The sequence below is a fragment of the Aquila chrysaetos genome, chromosome 17 (assembly GCF_900496995.4).
Source record: "Aquila chrysaetos chrysaetos chromosome 17, bAquChr1.4, whole genome shotgun sequence".
NCBI lineage: Eukaryota > Metazoa > Chordata > Aves > Accipitriformes > Accipitridae > Aquila > Aquila chrysaetos.
In genome coordinates this window covers 28,350,041-28,368,511 of record NC_044020.1, presented here as the reverse complement: position 1 = coordinate 28,368,511, position 18,471 = coordinate 28,350,041, and the positions used below count along the sequence as shown (strand labels likewise).

General features: G+C 43.3%; 1 protein-coding gene across 3 annotated transcripts in view; it reads left to right on the top strand.

Moving 5' to 3' along the window:
* Positions 1 to 17,294, top strand: part of PARVG (parvin gamma) — a 28,220-nt gene extending 10,926 nt beyond the window's left edge. For all 3 annotated transcript variants that reach the window (XM_041129677.1, XM_030041327.2, XM_030041328.2), the window contains 10 exons: positions 1,984 to 2,086; positions 3,128 to 3,268; positions 3,688 to 3,803; positions 5,833 to 5,888; positions 6,783 to 6,805; positions 8,803 to 8,864; positions 8,978 to 9,046; positions 10,194 to 10,295; positions 14,030 to 14,102; positions 15,976 to 17,294. In XM_041129677.1, the coding sequence (XP_040985611.1) occupies positions 1,984 to 2,086; positions 3,128 to 3,268; positions 3,688 to 3,803; positions 5,833 to 5,888; positions 6,783 to 6,805; positions 8,803 to 8,864; positions 8,978 to 9,046; positions 10,194 to 10,295; positions 14,030 to 14,102; positions 15,976 to 16,055 (825 nt within the window). In that variant the 3' untranslated portion in view covers positions 16,056 to 17,294. The remainder of the gene's footprint in view (positions 1 to 1,983; positions 2,087 to 3,127; positions 3,269 to 3,687; positions 3,804 to 5,832; positions 5,889 to 6,782; positions 6,806 to 8,802; positions 8,865 to 8,977; positions 9,047 to 10,193; positions 10,296 to 14,029; positions 14,103 to 15,975) is intronic.
* The last annotated feature ends 1,177 nt before the right edge of the window (positions 17,295 to 18,471 follow it).

The following is an 18,471-nucleotide window of genomic DNA, read 5'->3' as shown; positions in this document are numbered from 1 at the left end:
CACAGGTTGGGGCACAACCTGCTTGCTTGTAATTGTCATACCCAAATATTACCAGGGTTCTATTTTTTGTACCTTTCATAACATTTCTCAGAAATCTAGTGAATATGTATGTAGAACCTGTACTTAACCTGCACAATTAGACCCGACGGTGTGCACGATAGGTGGAACGATCCCCCGTGCATCCAGAGCTGCCAATAAAGAATACCTACTCAATAGTTAATCAAACTATTGTGTTAGTTTCTTTGAATCAGTCTGGGACCCCAGATGGGACCTGTTCTGCTCGGCTGCAGGACCCGCTGAGAACAGGACTCCCTAGGGTACCCCCTTCTGTGAGAAGCTGCTGGAAGCTTCCCCTATGTCCGACAGAGCCAATGCCAGCCGGCTCCGAGACGGACCCGCCGCCGGCCAAGGCCGAGCCCATCAGCGATAGTGGTAGCGCCTCGGTGATAACATATTTAAGAAGGAAAAAAAGTTGTTGGAATGAAAACGGCAGCCAAAGAGAGGAGTGAGAACATGTAAGAGAAACAACCCTGCAGACCCCCAGGTCAGTGAAGAAGGAGAGGGAGGAGATGCTCCAGGCGCCGGAGCAGAGATTCCCCTGCAGCCCGTGGTGATGAAGACCATGGTGAGGCAGGCTGTGCCCTGCAGCCCATGGAGGTCCACGGTGGAGCAGATCTCCACCTGCAGCCCGGGGAGGACCCCACGGTGGAGCGGGTGGGTGCCCAAAGGAGGCTGTGACCCCGTGGGAAGCCCGCGCTGGAGCAGGCTCCTGGCAGGACCTGTGGCCCTGTGGAGAGAGGAGCCCACGCTGGAGCAGGTTTTCTGGCAGGACTTGTGACCCCACAGGGGACCCACGCTGGAGCAGCCTGTGCCTGAAGGACTGCAGCCCATGGAAGGGACCCACGCTGGAGCAGTTCATGAAGAACTGCAGCCCGTGGGAAGGACCCACACTGGAGACATTTGTGGAGGACTGTCTCCTGTGGGAGGGACCCCACGCTGGAGCAGGGGAAGAGTGAGGAGTCCTGTCCCTGAAGAGGATGAATTGGCAGAGATAACGTGTGATGAATTGACTGTAAACGCCGTTCCCCGTCCCCCTGCGCTGCTAGGGGGGATAGGTAGAGAATCCAGGAGTGAAGCTGTGCCTGGGAAGAAGGGAGGGGTGGAGGGAAGGTGTTCTGAGATTTGGTTTTATTTCTCATTACCCTACTCTGGTTGATTGGTAATAAATTGAGTTCATTTTCCCCAAGTTGAGTCCGTTTTGCCCGTGACAGTAATTGGTGAGTGATCTCTCCTGTCCTTATCTTGACCCACAAGCCCTTTGTTATATTTTCTCTTCCCTGTGCAGCTGAGGGCATGGGGGGAGTGATAGAACAGCTTTGGTGGGCACCTGGCATCCAGGCAGGGTCAACCCGCCACAGGAGGACTGCCACACAAGAAAGCAAAATAAACAAAATGCTTTTTTTCCCCCTGAAAAGGTATTTGGAGAGCGATTAGTATAAAATTGCAGAAAGAAAAAGAAAACAAAAATAGGAAAGGGAGGAGTGCTAGTAACATGGATGACTATAAGGAACAACCAACAGAATGACTGCAGCCTCTTTTCTAACAAACTTTTGTCTGACAGTTGAATTTGTGTGAATTCTGTGATGTCTAATGAAGGCAGGAGTTGGGAAGTGTACTCTGTAGCCTTTTCTGTGATGGAAGTGGGAATAGGGTCTGTCTCTCCACCTGTATAATTATTTCTACAAAATTCATAGGAATATAACTTTTGAGATGTCTATCTCGCTTGAAAATTAGGGAGAACTAACTGATACTTAACTTCCCTTTAAAAAACAACTACAAAGCACAAAGGAAGTGGAGGTTGAAAGCAAACCAAGATGTGAGATAAGGGACTAAAGAGAAAGGTGAAACACAATGGTAGCACTGAGTGCTATACTGTCCAAACAACAAGAATGTAATTGCCAGCTGCTTTGTTTTCCTCCGCAGTTATTGATTGACTGGATTAACACAACTCTGAAAGAGGAACACATAGTAGTTAAAAGTCTGGAAGAAGATCTGTATGATGGGCTGGTACTTCATCATCTTTTGGGTAAGCTGCTGCTTTGAGTTTAGCTCACAAACACATCATGGAGGAACTTCCAGATCAGAGAATAAACCTCACAAATTGCAATAGCAGTGATCTGCTGGAGTCTTGCTTCTCGCTAACGGAGAAGGTACTGCACTGTGAACCATCTGTGATAATTGCAATTCTGAGCAAATGCATGATGATCTGCTATTGTTTTTATATAATTCTTTTTCTTCTAAGAAGGTCTTTTTACCTGCTAGTTAACATAATAAAAAGGTTAACTTTGAAGTGTGAAATTACAGTGCCTCTGAAGGGAAGGAGGGCTTTAGAAGCCAGGAGCTTATGAAGCAGCATATAGTGGAAGCAGCACTATAATTTATATGTTTCCCTGCTTTTAAAAAAAATGAAAAAGTTCTAGGTCTAAAGCACTGGGCTGGAACTGGAACTGATGAAAATCTAAGAGGCTTTCTATACTATGAAGTGCTTGTATAAAGATGTGACCTCTTGGAACAGCCTGTTGGTCTATTTCTATTTCTCCATCTCTCCTGTCCCTACTTCATTTTTCTTTCCCCTGTCACTCTTTTTGGGAATGTCTTTCAAATCTTGTCTCCTTTTCACCAAGGCTGAGGGAAGCAGCATGAGCAGGATTGGCTTATTTTCATAGTTTACTTGCCTAAGCAATGAGCTGGGATTTCTTCTATATATGTAAGTCGATAATGCCTTTGTACACTGTCTACAGGAAGGATTCACTCATTGGATTCCCATAGCTTCCACTAGGAAGAGGAGGAACGTGGAGTGTTAGGGTGGGGGATGATGCAGCAAGGAATGACTTGAGTCCTCTCCCTTTTGCAGAGCTTCACTGATTTTACTGAGGCTTTCAGACAGTGCAGGAGTTTAACAAGGCATACAGGTGTGGGATGTGGGTCTGTGGAAGCTATTAAGTGGTATCAAATATTTAAAACAAGATTTTGTGTGCTTTGCTGTCATTTTACGTTTCTGATTTATTTTTTTCCTATGATGGTGTTAAAATACATCCTTCTCCTTCCTATGGACTCTCTGTCACAGAAAACCTAGGATCTCTCAAGTTGGATGTTGACAAGATTGCATTAACAGAAAAAAAGCAGAGACAGAAACTCTCTGTGATTCTGGAAGCTGTGGCTAAGTGTTTGCAACTGGAAGAAAGTCAGCTGAAATGGAGTGTGGAATGTAGGTGCAGAAGTGAAATTGGAGAAAATTATCCATCACAGGGCTTCCTCTGCTATAAGGCTGCTTTGAGGCAAAGGGGTGCCAGAACAGTAATTAAACAACCTGTTTCAATTATCAGTTGAATCAGAAGTGAGACAGCAATACCTACCGTGACTGGGTCATGCAAGCTGCATCCTCTGGGTGTGTGGCTTGTGGACCACTTAACAGCCCTCAGCATCTCTGTGTATGTCTCACAAAAAGGACTTTTAAGGTGTGGTATTGCTGAATTGTGATATTATATAAACCCCAATCTGATGTCCCACATGTGTTATGGCCCTTCATGACTTTGGGATCCTCTACGCAGGGAGAATTCATGACATTTTAGTGAGGTTTACTTGTTTTGCATACTAAACGTTGTTTTCTTTCTTTATGCGGAATAGCTATCTTGGCAAAGGACTTACTGAGCACACTGCATCTTCTGGTTGCAATAGCAAAGCACTTCAAACCCAACCTGGCCATGCCTCCAAATGTTCAAGTGGAAACAATCACCATTGAGGTAATTATAGTTTCAGTATTTGTTACAGTAGATCCTAGAGACCTTTCACAAGACTGATTTGCTTAGAATTAGGGAGAAATGTGTGTACAACTGTGAAAGAGATACTTGTATTTTCTGTGAACTGTGCCTTTTAATTTCTGAGTTTGCTGGACTGGACCCTCATTTTGTTCTCAGTTCAGATGTTGTATCTTTAAAAGGGTAGAAACACTATGCTGTTTTTTCTCCTTGATCAAAAAAAAGGAATGGTCCAAACTGACAACAGCTATTAATCTCTGTAAAGAAGAAGAAATTCTGCTGTTACTATCTCTAAGTGTTTTAGAATAGAAGCCTGCACGCATAAATTGTGACGCTGGTTCAATGCTGAGGATTTATTTCTTTAGGGGAAGGGATTTTCTACTCCCCTTCCATTGGGGTCACGTTTTGTAATTTTTCTCTACAAGCTGAGATCTACAGGCTTTCTTTCTCTATTTGTTTCTTAAAGTCAACGCTGGGACTTTGGGAGAACATCAAATATCCCGCAATTGGGGATATAGTTGCAAAAATTAGCACCGCTGTGTTACAGTTTTAACAGAGGGTTTGCAATTCAGTGGTGTTGGGAGCCCAGCACACGGTCTGCATGGCATGACCTAGTGCTCTTCCCTCTTTGGAGGATCCTAACTGGAACTGAAGCGAAGCATGCCCTCGAGCTACGTGTGTCACTTTAGGAGGTTTGAAAGTGTCCCGGAGGGACAGCTTCTTCTGGGGCTTGGTTCTGCGAAGGTCGCCGTTGTGGCCCCGTCGCAGCTGAACGCTTCGACAGAGGAGTGGTCTCTCTGGTATCTAATGGGAGTCCAAACTGTGCATTGCTGCCCACGCTGCTGTCGCGTGGGTCTGGCCAGTGACAACCCAGGCGCTGAGGAGAGCGGCCCTCCACCTAGTGCCTCATGGGGCTGCGAGCGCCTCAGCCGCGCAGAAATCGGGAGGGATTGTCTGCGAAACCGCAGCATCGGAAAGGGCCGTTCACCCTGGGAGAGAGAGGAGAGGCAATGGAGATAGTGGGGTTGTGGTGGGGAGCTGATTCCCCGTAGGAGAAATCAATGCCCCTGATGGGAACGGTAATCATTAGGTCAAAAGTGAGGAAAGCCCGTGAAGGCACAGCTCGGAAGAGGGCTCAAGGGCAGCAAGGGGGAAATGTTGGGGAAGCCCAAAGGAGACCAGAGAAGGCCTGGCCTTTCCGCGACACGTGCCTGCAGGAAGGACCTGCCTTTGCCCCCGTGGGGCTGGCTGTGCTCCTCTTCAGCGATGAGTTGACCCAAAGGAGTTGACTCAGTATGTGAACAGGGCGTGCTTTTCACTGCCTAAAAGGGGAGAGCAGCAAACACTAAAGACTTTTCTGTCGTAGGAGATGTTTGCCAAGTGCCTGAATAAAGCAGCAGGCATGCCCGTCCTCTCCTATCTCTTCAGACTGTCAGTTGGGTTGGAAGCACTGTTCTTTTGATGTTTTGTGGAGAACTAAGATTTATATAGAGGAACAAGGATACAAGGACATAAGCAAAGATCCCAGGTGGCTTCAGAAATAGTAAGAATTGCCAACCTAAATCTAAGCGACCCACCAAACCTCTGCAGGGGGATTGATCAATGGGTGGCAGGCCATGGCGTGAGGTTATTATAAGGCAGCGGTGACCACCTCCAGTGCTGTAAAACTGAAGAGTCCTTAATGCAGTGAAGTGCACAAGGAAATTGTTGCCTGCCCAAAGCAGCTCAATGCATTCATCAAGTCATGCCAGCCTTTGAACTTCACCAGCGGAGGGACCACGTGCTTCTCCTTTGGCTTCCTCTGATGGGGAAGTAGGTAACTTCTGGTTGAAGAGCGAAGAGAGCAGAAGGGAGCAGCAACCTCTCAAAGTGCCTGTACTAATTGCACTGGACTTCTTGAATAAATACCCTCTGGTAATCATTTAAGGCAGCAAACAGGTCATGAAAGCCTCATTAATGCTTATGGATTTTTTGTGTGTAACAAAACCAAAAATATTGATTGTCCTTTCAACAGAACACCTCCAGAGGATTAAAGACGGCAAATGCGGTGGAATATATCACAGAAAACAAGTAAGAGGGGATATATCTGGTTTTTACACTGTCAATCAGAAAGGAAATATTGTGGGTGTTTTCCCCCTTAGAAAAAATAGCTGGGATCATGATGATGACAAAGAATGTAAACCCAGGCATGCATATGCATGTGAACTGTTTCTCTGATTTCTTTCCTTTTTTTTTTTTCCTCTTCAGATTTGGTATTGTGGTATAATACCTTTCTTTACTCTTTATGTAAACTTCACTAAAATAATGGGTATGACCATTTCTGAGGCTTAGTGTTTGTCATTGCCATGGAATATAATAACAAATATAATAACAAAAATCGAGTACTGTAAATTTGCCTGTCCCAGACTAAACTGGAAATTTCCTAAAGCCACAGTGGTTTAAATCTACTTTGAATTTATTGCTATTGTGTCATTAAATAAAGGGAAAAGAATCAGTTCTTATTTCAGTGTGAAAGAAAGATTTGAGCTTGCTGAGTTTGTGAGGTACTGTCATTATTAAAGGAGTTAAGTAGTAGGATACCTTTTATATACGCAGAAAATGTGGACATCATTCCAAGAACTAGAAACAGGTTTTCCTACTATCATCTTTTATATGCTAGAACATCTTCAAACTCTAATATCATGAGCAGCTTATTGGAAGAGGATATCATGGATTGTGCTTATAAAATAAATGTTCATTAGTCTGTGGGACAGTTAAAATCTCATATACTTCCAAGAGCCTATACAGATATACAGTGTACTTAAAAATGTCTGTTGGAAAGTCACTCTGACGTAGAGTTAATGGCGCTTTGTACTCTATCTCCTGCTTTACAAGACAGCTGATGGCCCAGATAAGCTTTTCTTGTGAATAACATTAGTTCTGCTGAATGCTTTTTCTAATTCTTGCTTTTTACTGCACTTTCAGGGAGAATTTAGAAGCGCAGTCAAGTAAGTACTGGCATTGCCAAGTTCAGTGTTTCACTATTATGTGCTATTATACACCACATTCTGATCCGTTTTTACCACTTGATAAAATTGGTATGCTCCCACTAGAGTTAATGGAGATTCATGGACTTCTCCTAGTGTTTTTCTCCAAATGTCTTCTGTTAATGTCTGTTCGTATCAGTTGGAAATTGATATATAGTTTGGAAATTGGGTGGTCACTTTGCCCGTGGACTACAGGCAACAGATGGGAGGTGAGACAAGAAATGATAGAGTGGGTTGATAACCCAACAGAGAAGACCTGGCTGAGGGACAATGCATGTTTTGGATTTACGTATTGACCTCATTCACTGTTGGAACTATTTATGAGCATAACGACTTGAGAATTGTGCTTCTTGTTGCTACCAGTTTCAATGTAGTTTCCTTTCTGCAGTTTGCAAACGAGATTTTGAAATCTATTGGTGCTTGGTTATGGATGGTAGCCCAGTAAAACTAACATCCCCCAAGATTTTACCCTTAGGGTTTTTGAGGGCTGTGAAACACCTGAGGTGAAAAATGTCCACGTGCGCAGAGCCTGCAGAAGGTCTGGGCACTGCTCAGGCTTCAGTGTGAGCTGCTCTTCCTTGCTCCAAAGGAGCACGTTGCATCCCCAATGAATCAATGCAACCATTTTAATTCTCTGCTGTGCCCTTTATGCTAGCATTTTCACCCTTTGCAGAGGTGCAAACTATATCATTTAATACATATTTATCACTTATTCCACTGAGTGGCCTCTAGTGTGGGCTGAAATTGTTAAAAACAAAACAAAAGAAGACAAACAAACAAACAAACCAACCCCAAACCCAGCCCTGTAATTCCAGTGGGCTGATTCTGCTGGAAAGACAAATCTGCATTTCACTCTTCAAAATGCTTGAGTCTCTGTCTATTTTTAACGCGGCTTGCTTAACAAAGAGAGAAATCCCGAAGCGTGGCTCCAGAAGAGGGCTCTCTAGTTTGCGAGACCGCTGCAGGTTTCAGACTGTGGCTCAGTGATTTGTTTGATGGATTCACCTGTTCCCTGACATTGCTCCTGCAGCAACCCCTAGCAGGGAGGATGGAGAAGCCTGAGGAAACCCTTTCACAGTGGAGGATTCTCTGTTGCTGGCTTTTGGGAGGAATCTTCCTTAAGCAGAGCTGCCTTTGCTTTCCTGCGCTGTAGAAACTGGTTCTCCACTTTCTGCTGCCAGAGTGCCCTTGATTTTTAAGGGTGTTTCACGTGCTTTGTTCATGCTTGAACCAGAGCAGTCTTGCGGCCGGGTGACGGTGAGGAGCTGTATCCTGCTCTCGTCAAACCTGGGCTGAAAATGGAGGTGAGGGTGGGCGTTCACAAGGACTTCGATGAATCTCATTTCCTTGGAAGTCTTTAAATTTGTGCTAGTTCTCTGGTGCAGATTTGCTAGCACCGGCTCGGTGCCTGCCTTTAAACTGGATGGCAGCACTGGTCATTTTTGAGGTCCGTGAATTTTCAGAGGAAGGGCAGCGTCTCCAAACCCAGTATCTAGTTTGTGGTTTTTTGAAGGAAGGGGGCTGTTTTTCTGCAAGTTTGATGTAACTGATATTAATGTTGGGGGAGAGCAGTAAAATGTATAGCTCTTCTTCTCTGCTTACAAAATTTTATCCCAGAGGTTCAGGGTTAAAAAAAAAGGTAACTGAAAAGAGATAAACTGTAGAGATGCGAAACTTAGCCATTGCTCACACTGGTGAGCACAAATCTTGAGAACCTCTGCAGGCGAAAATCACAGAGCTGAATGAAGTAAATTGTTTTCTCTGATGTAGTCAGGCTGAAGGGAAGCCTGTCACCCTGTCCTCTGATAAATAGAAAAGCAGGATTTTTCCCTGTCTCCCTGTGACTTTTTTCCTCCTTGGCTTATAAGGTATGAACACCTTTCTCCTCCTGGAGCCACTTGAAACCTCTGATCTGACAGTTATTCCAAATAACACCAATTAATTTTGTTTTGATACAGAAGATGATGCCTTTGATGAATTATTTAGCCGTGCTCCAGATAAACTGGATGCTGTAAAAAAGGTGATTTACTTTTTTAATAGACATCAAAATTTGTAAGGTAAAGCATAATTCATGACTTCACTGAAAAAAGTTCTCTTTTCTTCCACCCTCTCCTCCCCTTCTGTTTTCTTTAGGTATTTTTGCAATTTGTCAACCAGCATGTTGGAAAATTAGGATTAAATGTGAAAGACATCGCATCTCAGGTAGCCTGCTCTAAGCTGCACGTTAACCATGTTTTTTCAGCCATTTGAGCGTTTCCTCTCACCATTAGGATTCCTCCTTTTTGTTGTAGTAATTTGAAACTTGGCAACGTAACAATTATTTCTAGCTTCAGGTTAAGAAACCGGGCTTCAGTCTCCGAAGTTTCTGAAGCTAATAAGTAATGAAAAAATACAGCTTCGTATTGAATCCTGCCCTCGTAATGCTACAGGGAGTAATTTTCGGAGTCTGCCCAACTCTTGTGGATGCTCTTTCTGTCAGGATGGAAATAAGGGTGTTCTGAAAATTAAACCGAAAGCCAAGCCGATTGCTGGTGCTTAGTGATTTTTAATGCTGGATTTGCTTCACGGTGGGAAGGCCTGATTTTCATTACATTTCAAAGTCCCACCCTCTGAACATCGAGCTTCCTTAGAGCCCGTGAATTAGCAGAAGTGCTCATTAGGCACCTCGGGATCACCTCCCCGGGCGCCGGTGAAGGGAGGCACGACCGTACCTCTGCCGTCCTCCTCTGGGGCCGCCGCGGAGCTGGGGGGCTGCAGCATCCTCCCGCGCCGCGCCGGGGAGCGAGCGGGGGGCGAGCAACGAGCTCGGGGACGTCCCTCCGGCTTTCTCGTTCCCTGCTTCGGCAGACGCGCGCGCAGAAAGCAGCCCGCAGCTCTCGCCTCGCTCCACGCGCTCAAGACCTTGGTGCGGTGGCGGTCCCTGCGCTTTATGTCGCGCAGACGAAAAGCGGAGCTGTGCTCCGGTGCTCTTCTGGGTTTTCCTGGTGGGCGACTGTGAGAAAGGAAGCTTTGCAAGCGTTGTCTCGTAAATCTCGGGCGCTAGGCACAGTTTTCTTTTATTTATAGCTGTGCGTTTGTCGCTTGTGGTCGTCTGAAGTCTCTTCGCATCTGGAATAGTTTGTTTTTAATAGCTGTCCTTTTACAAGGTCGTATTTTCACTATTATGAACTTGGGACCCTTATGTAACTAAATACGAAGTTCACTGTAGAAGAGGTTGAGGGAGCTGAGTCATTAGGCTGTCTGCTTGCCAGAGTACCATTTAAATTCCTTTATCGCTAGAAAGGCATTTATCGGAGTAATTTACTAAAAGCCAGCATAATAAATAATACTCAGAGCATTCTTCATCTAGTTTGCAGATGGAGTTATCTTACTGCTGTTAATTGGACAACTGGAGGGTTACTTTCTGAATTTAAGGGATTTCTTCCTGACTCCAGCCAGCACCACGGAGATGGTAGGTTGTTATTTAATTACTTAGAGCTTGAGGCTTCAAACATCTTGTGTATTTAATGCTTCCATGTCAGTGAAGAGCTTTGCCTCTTGCTTTAACTGCTGCTGCATATGAAGTCATATGCATGCACAGTGTTTGCAGGATAGTGGTTTGGGACCGTACAAATGCAGGTACTCGATGCTGTTAAAATACCCTGGAACAGGTCGGTGTCTTCTTCAAAATTAATTATTATGTTATGGGAGGCAAGCTATTGTTGCTTGCATTTATTGGGCAGATACATGCTTCTGAAGCCTTCCGGTAAAATCCAGAGTCTCTGTGTGGTGAGGAATTGGTATGCTATCTCCCTACAAGTCTGTCCTGCAAACAACATTTTAAAGTGGATGACACCTTTTACGTAGCAGAACTGGATCCCTATAGGTTTCCTTACGCTGTCCTAAAAATATACCTTAATCGAGACATGACCAGAAGATTTTGAAGGTCCCCTTTGTGCTTACGAAGCTCTTGATAATTTACATCTTTTCCTCCCCCAAGGCTGGGAGCTGTAACCTACCCAGCCAGACTTGCTCGACGCCTTTTTCAACCTCTACCAGGCAGATTTCATGGGTGCTTTAGAAGAAGGAGGTGGCATCAGCCAGAAGGTAGTGCGTGCGGGGCTGCTGGTGTAAACGCCTCCTCCACAGACCTAGGATGCTGAGATATTTTGAGATATTTGAGATATTTTCAAATTGGCTCTGGTGTGGGTAGGGATTTTTCATTTGGGTCACTGAACAGCTCTGAAAATCTTGAAACGGTAGCTGTTTTTCCTGGGTTACATTCAGTTAGATCTCTGAAGGTGAAACGTGTCAGATCCTTTTTGCTTGAGAGCTGCCTGAGAAGGAAATCTCTCCTCTGGCGTGGTTTGTGTTACAGCTTCCCCACACAAACGAGGCCGTCGTCCGATTCCTGACCTCACCACAGTTAATCTCCCTGGGCAATATTTATTTGTAATGAAAATTCTCAGAGGTCTTGTATTAATTAATAACTATTCCTGTGGAGCTTTCCATCAAAATATTTAAAAGCATGATTATCTGAGACCTAGGTTTAAATTTTGTCAAAAATTCATTGCTGACTGTTGATGACTGTTTAAGGTATTAAGAAAATTCAGATTTTTTTGATCCAAGATGACTGAGAATGGGGAAAATATATTTTGAAGGGTTGAATCAAACAAAATCAAAGCATTTCCTTGCAGTTGTTTTTCTTCCCTTTCTCCTCCTCCACTCAGTTTTCAAAATTGTTTGCTCCGATCCACTGACTTGGAAATAAATTTTTATTATTTCCATTAACTTTTTTCAGAGGAAGTCACTGAATTTTTTTTAATTTAAAATTTCATAGATAACCTTTTTCTTTTTGGATCAGCCCTATTCAAGCCTCACAGATCTCTTTCAAAAACGAGATACCCCTACATTTCAGGTACAAATCAGAGCTCAGACTTTCTAGTTCATACCCTGCACGTGCTGGTCACTGGCCTCAGAGAAGGATATAATGGGGTTGGGTACTGGTTCAGTACAATTCTCTACATCCTAGTAATTTCATTTTAGCAAAGTTGCTTGCAAGTACTGGACTTATCGTTGAACAGTTTGCCAAAGCGGTATTTACCATTTGTTTCTCCTCTGATGTTCATTACAAGATGAAAAGTGGGATGACAATATAACTAAAAATATTGAGGGACAATAGTTCAACTGTCATTTATACATAAAATACGTCTTTCAATTCCCCTGTGCTTTCTAACTCCCTGTCATTTTAGACGTTAATTGGTACAGTAAGGTATGAAAATGTAACCTTTGCTGAGATTTAAAACACATCATTTATGTTATAAAAATGGTGACAACCGCACGCACCGTTATGATCGGTGCGGTGGATCGACTTTCATTCGAGCTAAAAGCTTGTGGTTCAAAGCTGGTACGTACACTTTGTGAATCGCAAGGAGGAGAAATTGGGATGGAAACAGTGATTCTGAGGAGAAAATAGAAACAAGAAATAGGGAGGGCAGGAACCTGTGTTAGAGGGACAGGAGGGGTGAGGAAAGCAGGAGCAGAAATTTGGGAGGTTACCCACCTACAGGTGCAAGAAGACAACACTACATGTGGGTAGGTTTGTTGCAGGTTTTTTGGGTGTTTATTACCAAAAAATGAGGTTTACAAGTAACTGTAAAGAAAGTCCAGCTCTGGGTGTTCATGTGTATAGAAAGGTGTGTATTCTGAGACAAAGAATATAATCACAAAATAGGTCAGGCTGAAATTAGGGGTGAACTTTGTGCAGTCAGGAAATGAAGAAGATGATGAAAGAGGGCCCCTGTGCTTATCAAAATTGGGTGAACTTGGTACTTTTGCCAAAACAGGCCCAGAGCTGAAATACCCCAAATGTCCTGACCTCTGTCCGGTTGTAAATCCTGGAGAATTGTCCAGGTCTTTTGAGTGTGGAAGCGCAGCTGGATGAAACAACTTATTTTTCTAGGTTGCCTTTCTTTGGTAATGATCAGTATTTCCGTCTGAAGATTTATTTTGAAATCTGCATGTTATTGTTCCTTTCAAATCTCATACACATTGCAGAGAGGGAAATGTGCCCCTTTTACCTATGCTGGTTCATTAAGGAAACGTTTGATTTATTCATTCCAATCAGAAAATTGTTTAGATCTGTATGAGCTTAAGCTCTCCTGGCTGCTGACTGTCAGAGGAAGAAAACAAGCCCGAATCCAAACTGTCAGTCTCAGTTACTTGTAAACCAGAGAACCAGGTAAAACATAAATCTATTGCTTCACTTCAGAGCACACGGTTTTTGCTTGGCTCATGCGTGGGGGGCCCCTGCGCTTATTGTCAGAAGATAATAGGGAACAGCACGGCAGCAGTTCTGATGTGCCTCCCGAAGGATGAATTGCTCAGTAGCCTAAGGAATGTGCGAAGAGACAATTTGAAGTTCATTCAGATCTTGTTACTTCATTGGAGGAAGGGAGCTTGCTAATTACCAGCCAAGTAAACAACTGCCCTTAAGCTGTTAAAAGCTAGTAATGGGATGCTATATTACTTTAAAAATCATTCATGACTACTGTATATGCATGTGATGCTGCTTTTATATGGGGGAGAGGAAAAACCAGTGAGGAAAAAACAAAAAAAACCCCACCCTTCATTCATAGACCTGTGCTTAATTTCTCATGAGTAATATTAAGGATATCACCACTACTGTTATTGTGCATAGACATCTTTATATGTTAAAGCATAAACTTCTAGCTCACAAATATAGCTGATCAGAAGATTTCCAATCTTTGTAATTCTGAATGAAATACAGAGACCTTCTTCCTTACGTATTTTTTGTTTGTTCCAAATGTGGTAAGCATATGGGCATTGTTAAAAAAAAAATAGAAATAAACTTCATGCATTTACTAGATCCAGCGTGTTTTCCCCTTGGAAACATCCATTAACACAAGACTTTCACATGTAAGGCCTATCTTTAAATAAATGGATTCTTCTGCCCACCTCATGGGATATGTTTTGTTGGAGATGGATTTTACATCCAATTTTATATCATAATTGGTAGAAATTCTAAAGAGCACTCCATCAAAGCTAAGGAGATGAATATGAGTACATATTTATGAATCAGTATCTTCAGCTACTAGAGAAATACTTTTTAAAACCTCCTGGCCACTGCACTGTTGGGTGGAAAATATTTTCTGTAATATTGATATCTCTCTGTCTCATCAACAGCTTCACAATGTTAACCTTGCATTGGACTTGCTGGCAGATGGAGGTCTCCTGAATTTTTCTGTGAACTCTGAAGGTGAGTCATGACACGCATACTTGTCTGGAATAGAACTGCTAATATCCTGGCTTAGCAAAAGTTAGGGTCGTTGAAGAAAGTAAGTTCTGCAGTGTGACACTGACACATTTCATTATATGGCTGCCCCATAGCTCCTCATTCAGAATGAATAGCAATAAAGCTGAGAATTGTTTTGAACAATCTTTATTTCTATACTAAAAATGTTGGATTGTTACAAGTTTAGTAACTTTACACTAAACTTAAACTGTTTAGTAAGTCAGTATTTGTTAAAGATTTAAAACAGTGGCAGCTCTGAGGGAAACTACAGCAGCTGAGCCGGAGGGAAAGCTTTTTTCCTATCTCATAACAAGTTTTAGTGCGTTAAAAACAAGCGTGTTTCATGTGGAAAGATACCTTGCAGAATATGTCCTGAAAATCAGAAACACTGACTGCTCTATTCAAGCCCAGAAGACCTGGTGGGTCAGTCTGCTGGATGTGAAGTTAATAGGTTTTAAGTTGCTGTTCTGCCTGGTTCAGACCTGGGAGCTGAATCGTGATCTCCTACATCCAAGTGAATGCTTTCATTGCTGAGTCAATGTACATGCATGTTCCTCTCTCTTGCCCCACCACACACAAAAAAAATTTCCTTTGGATGAGTCCAATTTTACAATTAAAAACTGCTCCACAGAAAAATTTTTGACCAGCTCGTGGTGGGATGAGGGATGTGGCTACATTAATGAACGGTGCTGTGACTGCTTAGCCTGACCCCTTGCACATCAAAAACTTGTTGAATAAGGAAATCAAATCTTTATTAAAAATAGAAAGCATTCTCTCTTCCCCTGTTAGTTATTCATAAGCAAGTGGGTGCATGTGTTTAGTACGTAACCCATGGCATCATGGAGACGGAAGGATACAATTTAGGACTTTCTTTGTTTTTTCTTTTGTTTTCCTTTTCCGCTACTGCTTTGATGGTGTTGGCAGTTTGCATGACAGGCATGCATGAATTGTGGGCTTTTGCCACGTTGCATAGAGCTGGGAGTTTGGAAAGCTATTTATGTTAACTTTGAAAAGAGTACTCCGCGTGGGGTCAGGTCTCCATGCTGAGATTCACCTTTTGTATGAAAGGAGTTAAACCCATGCTTGCTTTCCTTCCCTCTGGCTATTCTGCACTGCCTCAAATACAGAGTTGATCAATATAAGAAATATTGGTGCCAACATCTGCAGGCCCTTTAGCTTCACTGGGAAAATCCTCAGCTAGTGATTGAATTTAGTATGATTTAGGGGTACTTATTACAGCTACACTATTTAGATGGTTCAAGGATCTCATTTACTAGTGTTTCACTGTTAGTCTTTCTCCTGGTGATTTACAGCACTGTAAGAAGAACAGTAAACCCTCTAAATCAGTTAGCCTCTTCCATTGCAATTATTAAATACAAGCGCAGTTTGTTTAGCCAAGAACACGGAAGCTGAAAACTAAATGAAAAAAAGAAAACAGCCAACAGCAGCAAAACACGATGGAATCATTACAACCAAAAAATAAAGTGTCAGGTAATTCTCAACATGATTCCTGCCATAGGAGAATCAGAAAAAACTAAAGCTGTAAAGTCCTATTAAATTATCTATCTACTCTGTTGTCTGCTAGTGAAGAATTGTTTCTTACTATGCATTATTTAGCCTGTCTTCCAGCAAGGTAGTGCAGTGAAGGTCCCTTTTCCTTAAGTTCATTTAATAAATAAATAATTTGCTGGCTCTGTAGTTCCTGTGTTGCTTCTTGTTACAATTAGATTGTCTAAGTTCATGTTATAATTGGGGAAAGGTGGAGGATTGTCTTTGGCAGTTGCAGTCTCTTGCTAATACTTCCCGTCTGGTTTTGTGGTTTCTTGTGTATCCACAGATATTGTGAATGGAGATATGAAGACTATAATGCGGATTCTGTATTGTTTGTATTCCAAATACAAGACCAAAGAAACATGAAGAGCAAGGCCAAGAGCTCAAGAGCTTGGGCTTTTTTTTTTGTTCTGCCTTTTTTTTTTTTTTTTTTTTTTTCCCCCTAGCGTGTCAGGGTCTGATTTTTGGATTCCCAGCTCTGTTTGCCACTGTTTGTGTGCACGCACTTGTGTTCGGCACTTGCTGTATTAACATTGTATATGCAAGTATGTATTCATGCAAGGTTGCACATACACCGCCTGAATAACTGTAAGCATGTGTGTGTCCAGGGCCCGTGTACTGTGTAATTCTGTGGCTGTAGCTCTTGCTCCAGCCCTGTCTCTTGTTCTCTCTTAGCCCTCCTAATGATGTAAAGAAGTGCAATGTGTGTTTATTCTGGACTGTGGATTCTTTGCTTCTGGAGATGATTTTGGAAGCTGTTATTGCAGCCTCCCCACTTCCCTGCTTCTGATTCATTCTGAAAACTAGAGAGGTGAAAGACCCATGACGGCATCTCTGGGAAGATTGCAGACACACTCGAAGCTCAAGTTCAGAACCTTCTTTACACAGGTGGCCAGCTGTTGTCACACAAGAGGATGTGGATTGGGCACCAAATGAATAGGTAGCTGAAATGAAATCTGAACTTATCAAGTGTTTGATAAAAATTTCACCATTTGCCTGCTCGAATATGGAAAAGGGACCCAGGATAACATGCTGGCGTGAGACTGTGCAGTAACAGAGGCATCTCCTGCACAGCTGTGGAAAGTCGCCCTTATTTCCTTGCTAAGCTATTGCCAAACTGTGGCCAGCTCCAGCCTGCTGCAGCCCTAATGTAATGTCTGACTAGCGGGGACGCCGATTCCTGTGCAGAGCAGGTTATACGAGCGACCAGGACAGCCACGCTGTCTCTCCGGTGAGAGGTGGATACGTGCTGCCTTCCTCTGCAGCTGGTAGAAGGGGAGGCCGTCATGGGCGGGAGCAGCGAAACTCTGAGCTTCTGCCACTTCTGTCGGCATACTCGTGCTGTGGGCACTCTCAAACTCCTCCGGGGCTCTCTGAGGTGAATTTGTCCGGTGACCGTCCCCAGGCATCCCAGCAGCTCCCTCTGGGTGCAGGGGAGGCCAGCCGCAATTTATGTTAGCTGTCACCCTCGGTCTTTCTCGGGGGTTTTAAATCAGAACTCCTTCAAAACCTCCCTAAACTCCCTTGACCTTAAAATTATGTCATATTTGTGTTGCCTAAGCTTGAGATCTAATTAATAAAAAAAAAAAAGATGTTTTGATATTATTTTGGCTTCCATCTAAACTGATTTAATTTCCTGTCGTCAGTGGCTCTGACATTTGATCTCTGATCTGATCCTCCATCTGTGTGTTAATGGGAAACCAAAACTCGCCTAGCGCAAGTGCTGACATTTACAGATGAGAATTTGTTGTGTCTAGTTCTGGATCACACAGCCTAAGAAAGCTCCTTAGATAGCAATGCTGATAAGTCTTCGAGTTCTGCCTTTGAAAATGGTAATACTGCACAGCTGCTGGAGGAAAGAGTTCTGCAAACTGCCCTGAGCCTAATCCTTTTTGCACCAATGATTACCTTGTTATGGTTTTACAGAGAAAAAATACAATGTGTGGTGCCAAGGAGCTACAAGAAGATCGACTTGCTTCCCTGGCAAATTAGTTGCGTGTGCTGTTTTGAATGATTTAAGTCAAAAATACTTGTTTATTCACGTGCAAGTCTCCATAGGTATCTTGCTTTATTCCTTAATGGGCTTCAAACAGTCGACTGAGAGACCTCAGAAGTCTGTTCTTGCTTCACAGATCCCTGCTGTCGTTGCTGTAACATAGCAAGCAGATTGTAGAATAAATCATTACTGAGCAGGTAAAACTGGGATGTGGTTTGCGGAGGGCAGGGGCGAGGGGCAGGAGGGCGTTTGGTGGTGACGCTGGTGGCCCCGTGGCCTTTTCCACCAAGGAAGCCAACGCTCTTCCCTGCCGCTGGTGACCAGAAGTCATTTCCAGTGCGTGACTTCAGGCATAACCTGGAGGCTCTGAAAAAGTCAGTGGTGGGGGGATTCGCTGGTGCTGCCCCGGCCAGATGGTTATTACTGCTCAAGGAAACAGCTGGATTTTTCTCTGCGTGTTCTGAGTTTTGTGGTCCGCTCCTCTGGCATAAGTAAATCCAGTGCTTGTACTTCTGCAGATTCCTGGCAGGGGAAGTCTAGTTCTTGATATTTAATAAAAGAAAGGCTCATATTCCCTTCCCAACACCAGCTTGCCTAAACCTGTTATGAACAAGTCATTCTTTTGAAAACATACAGGGGAAAAAATGACAGCTAATGTGCTTGAATCAAAAATACAGCGAGACCAAAAATGAATGTTTTAATCTGTTTTTTATGCTGCAAGCCAATTTATAACACGCTTGATGTCTCTGAACACTTTGATAAAGAGCCTGTGTTTGATTCCTAAAA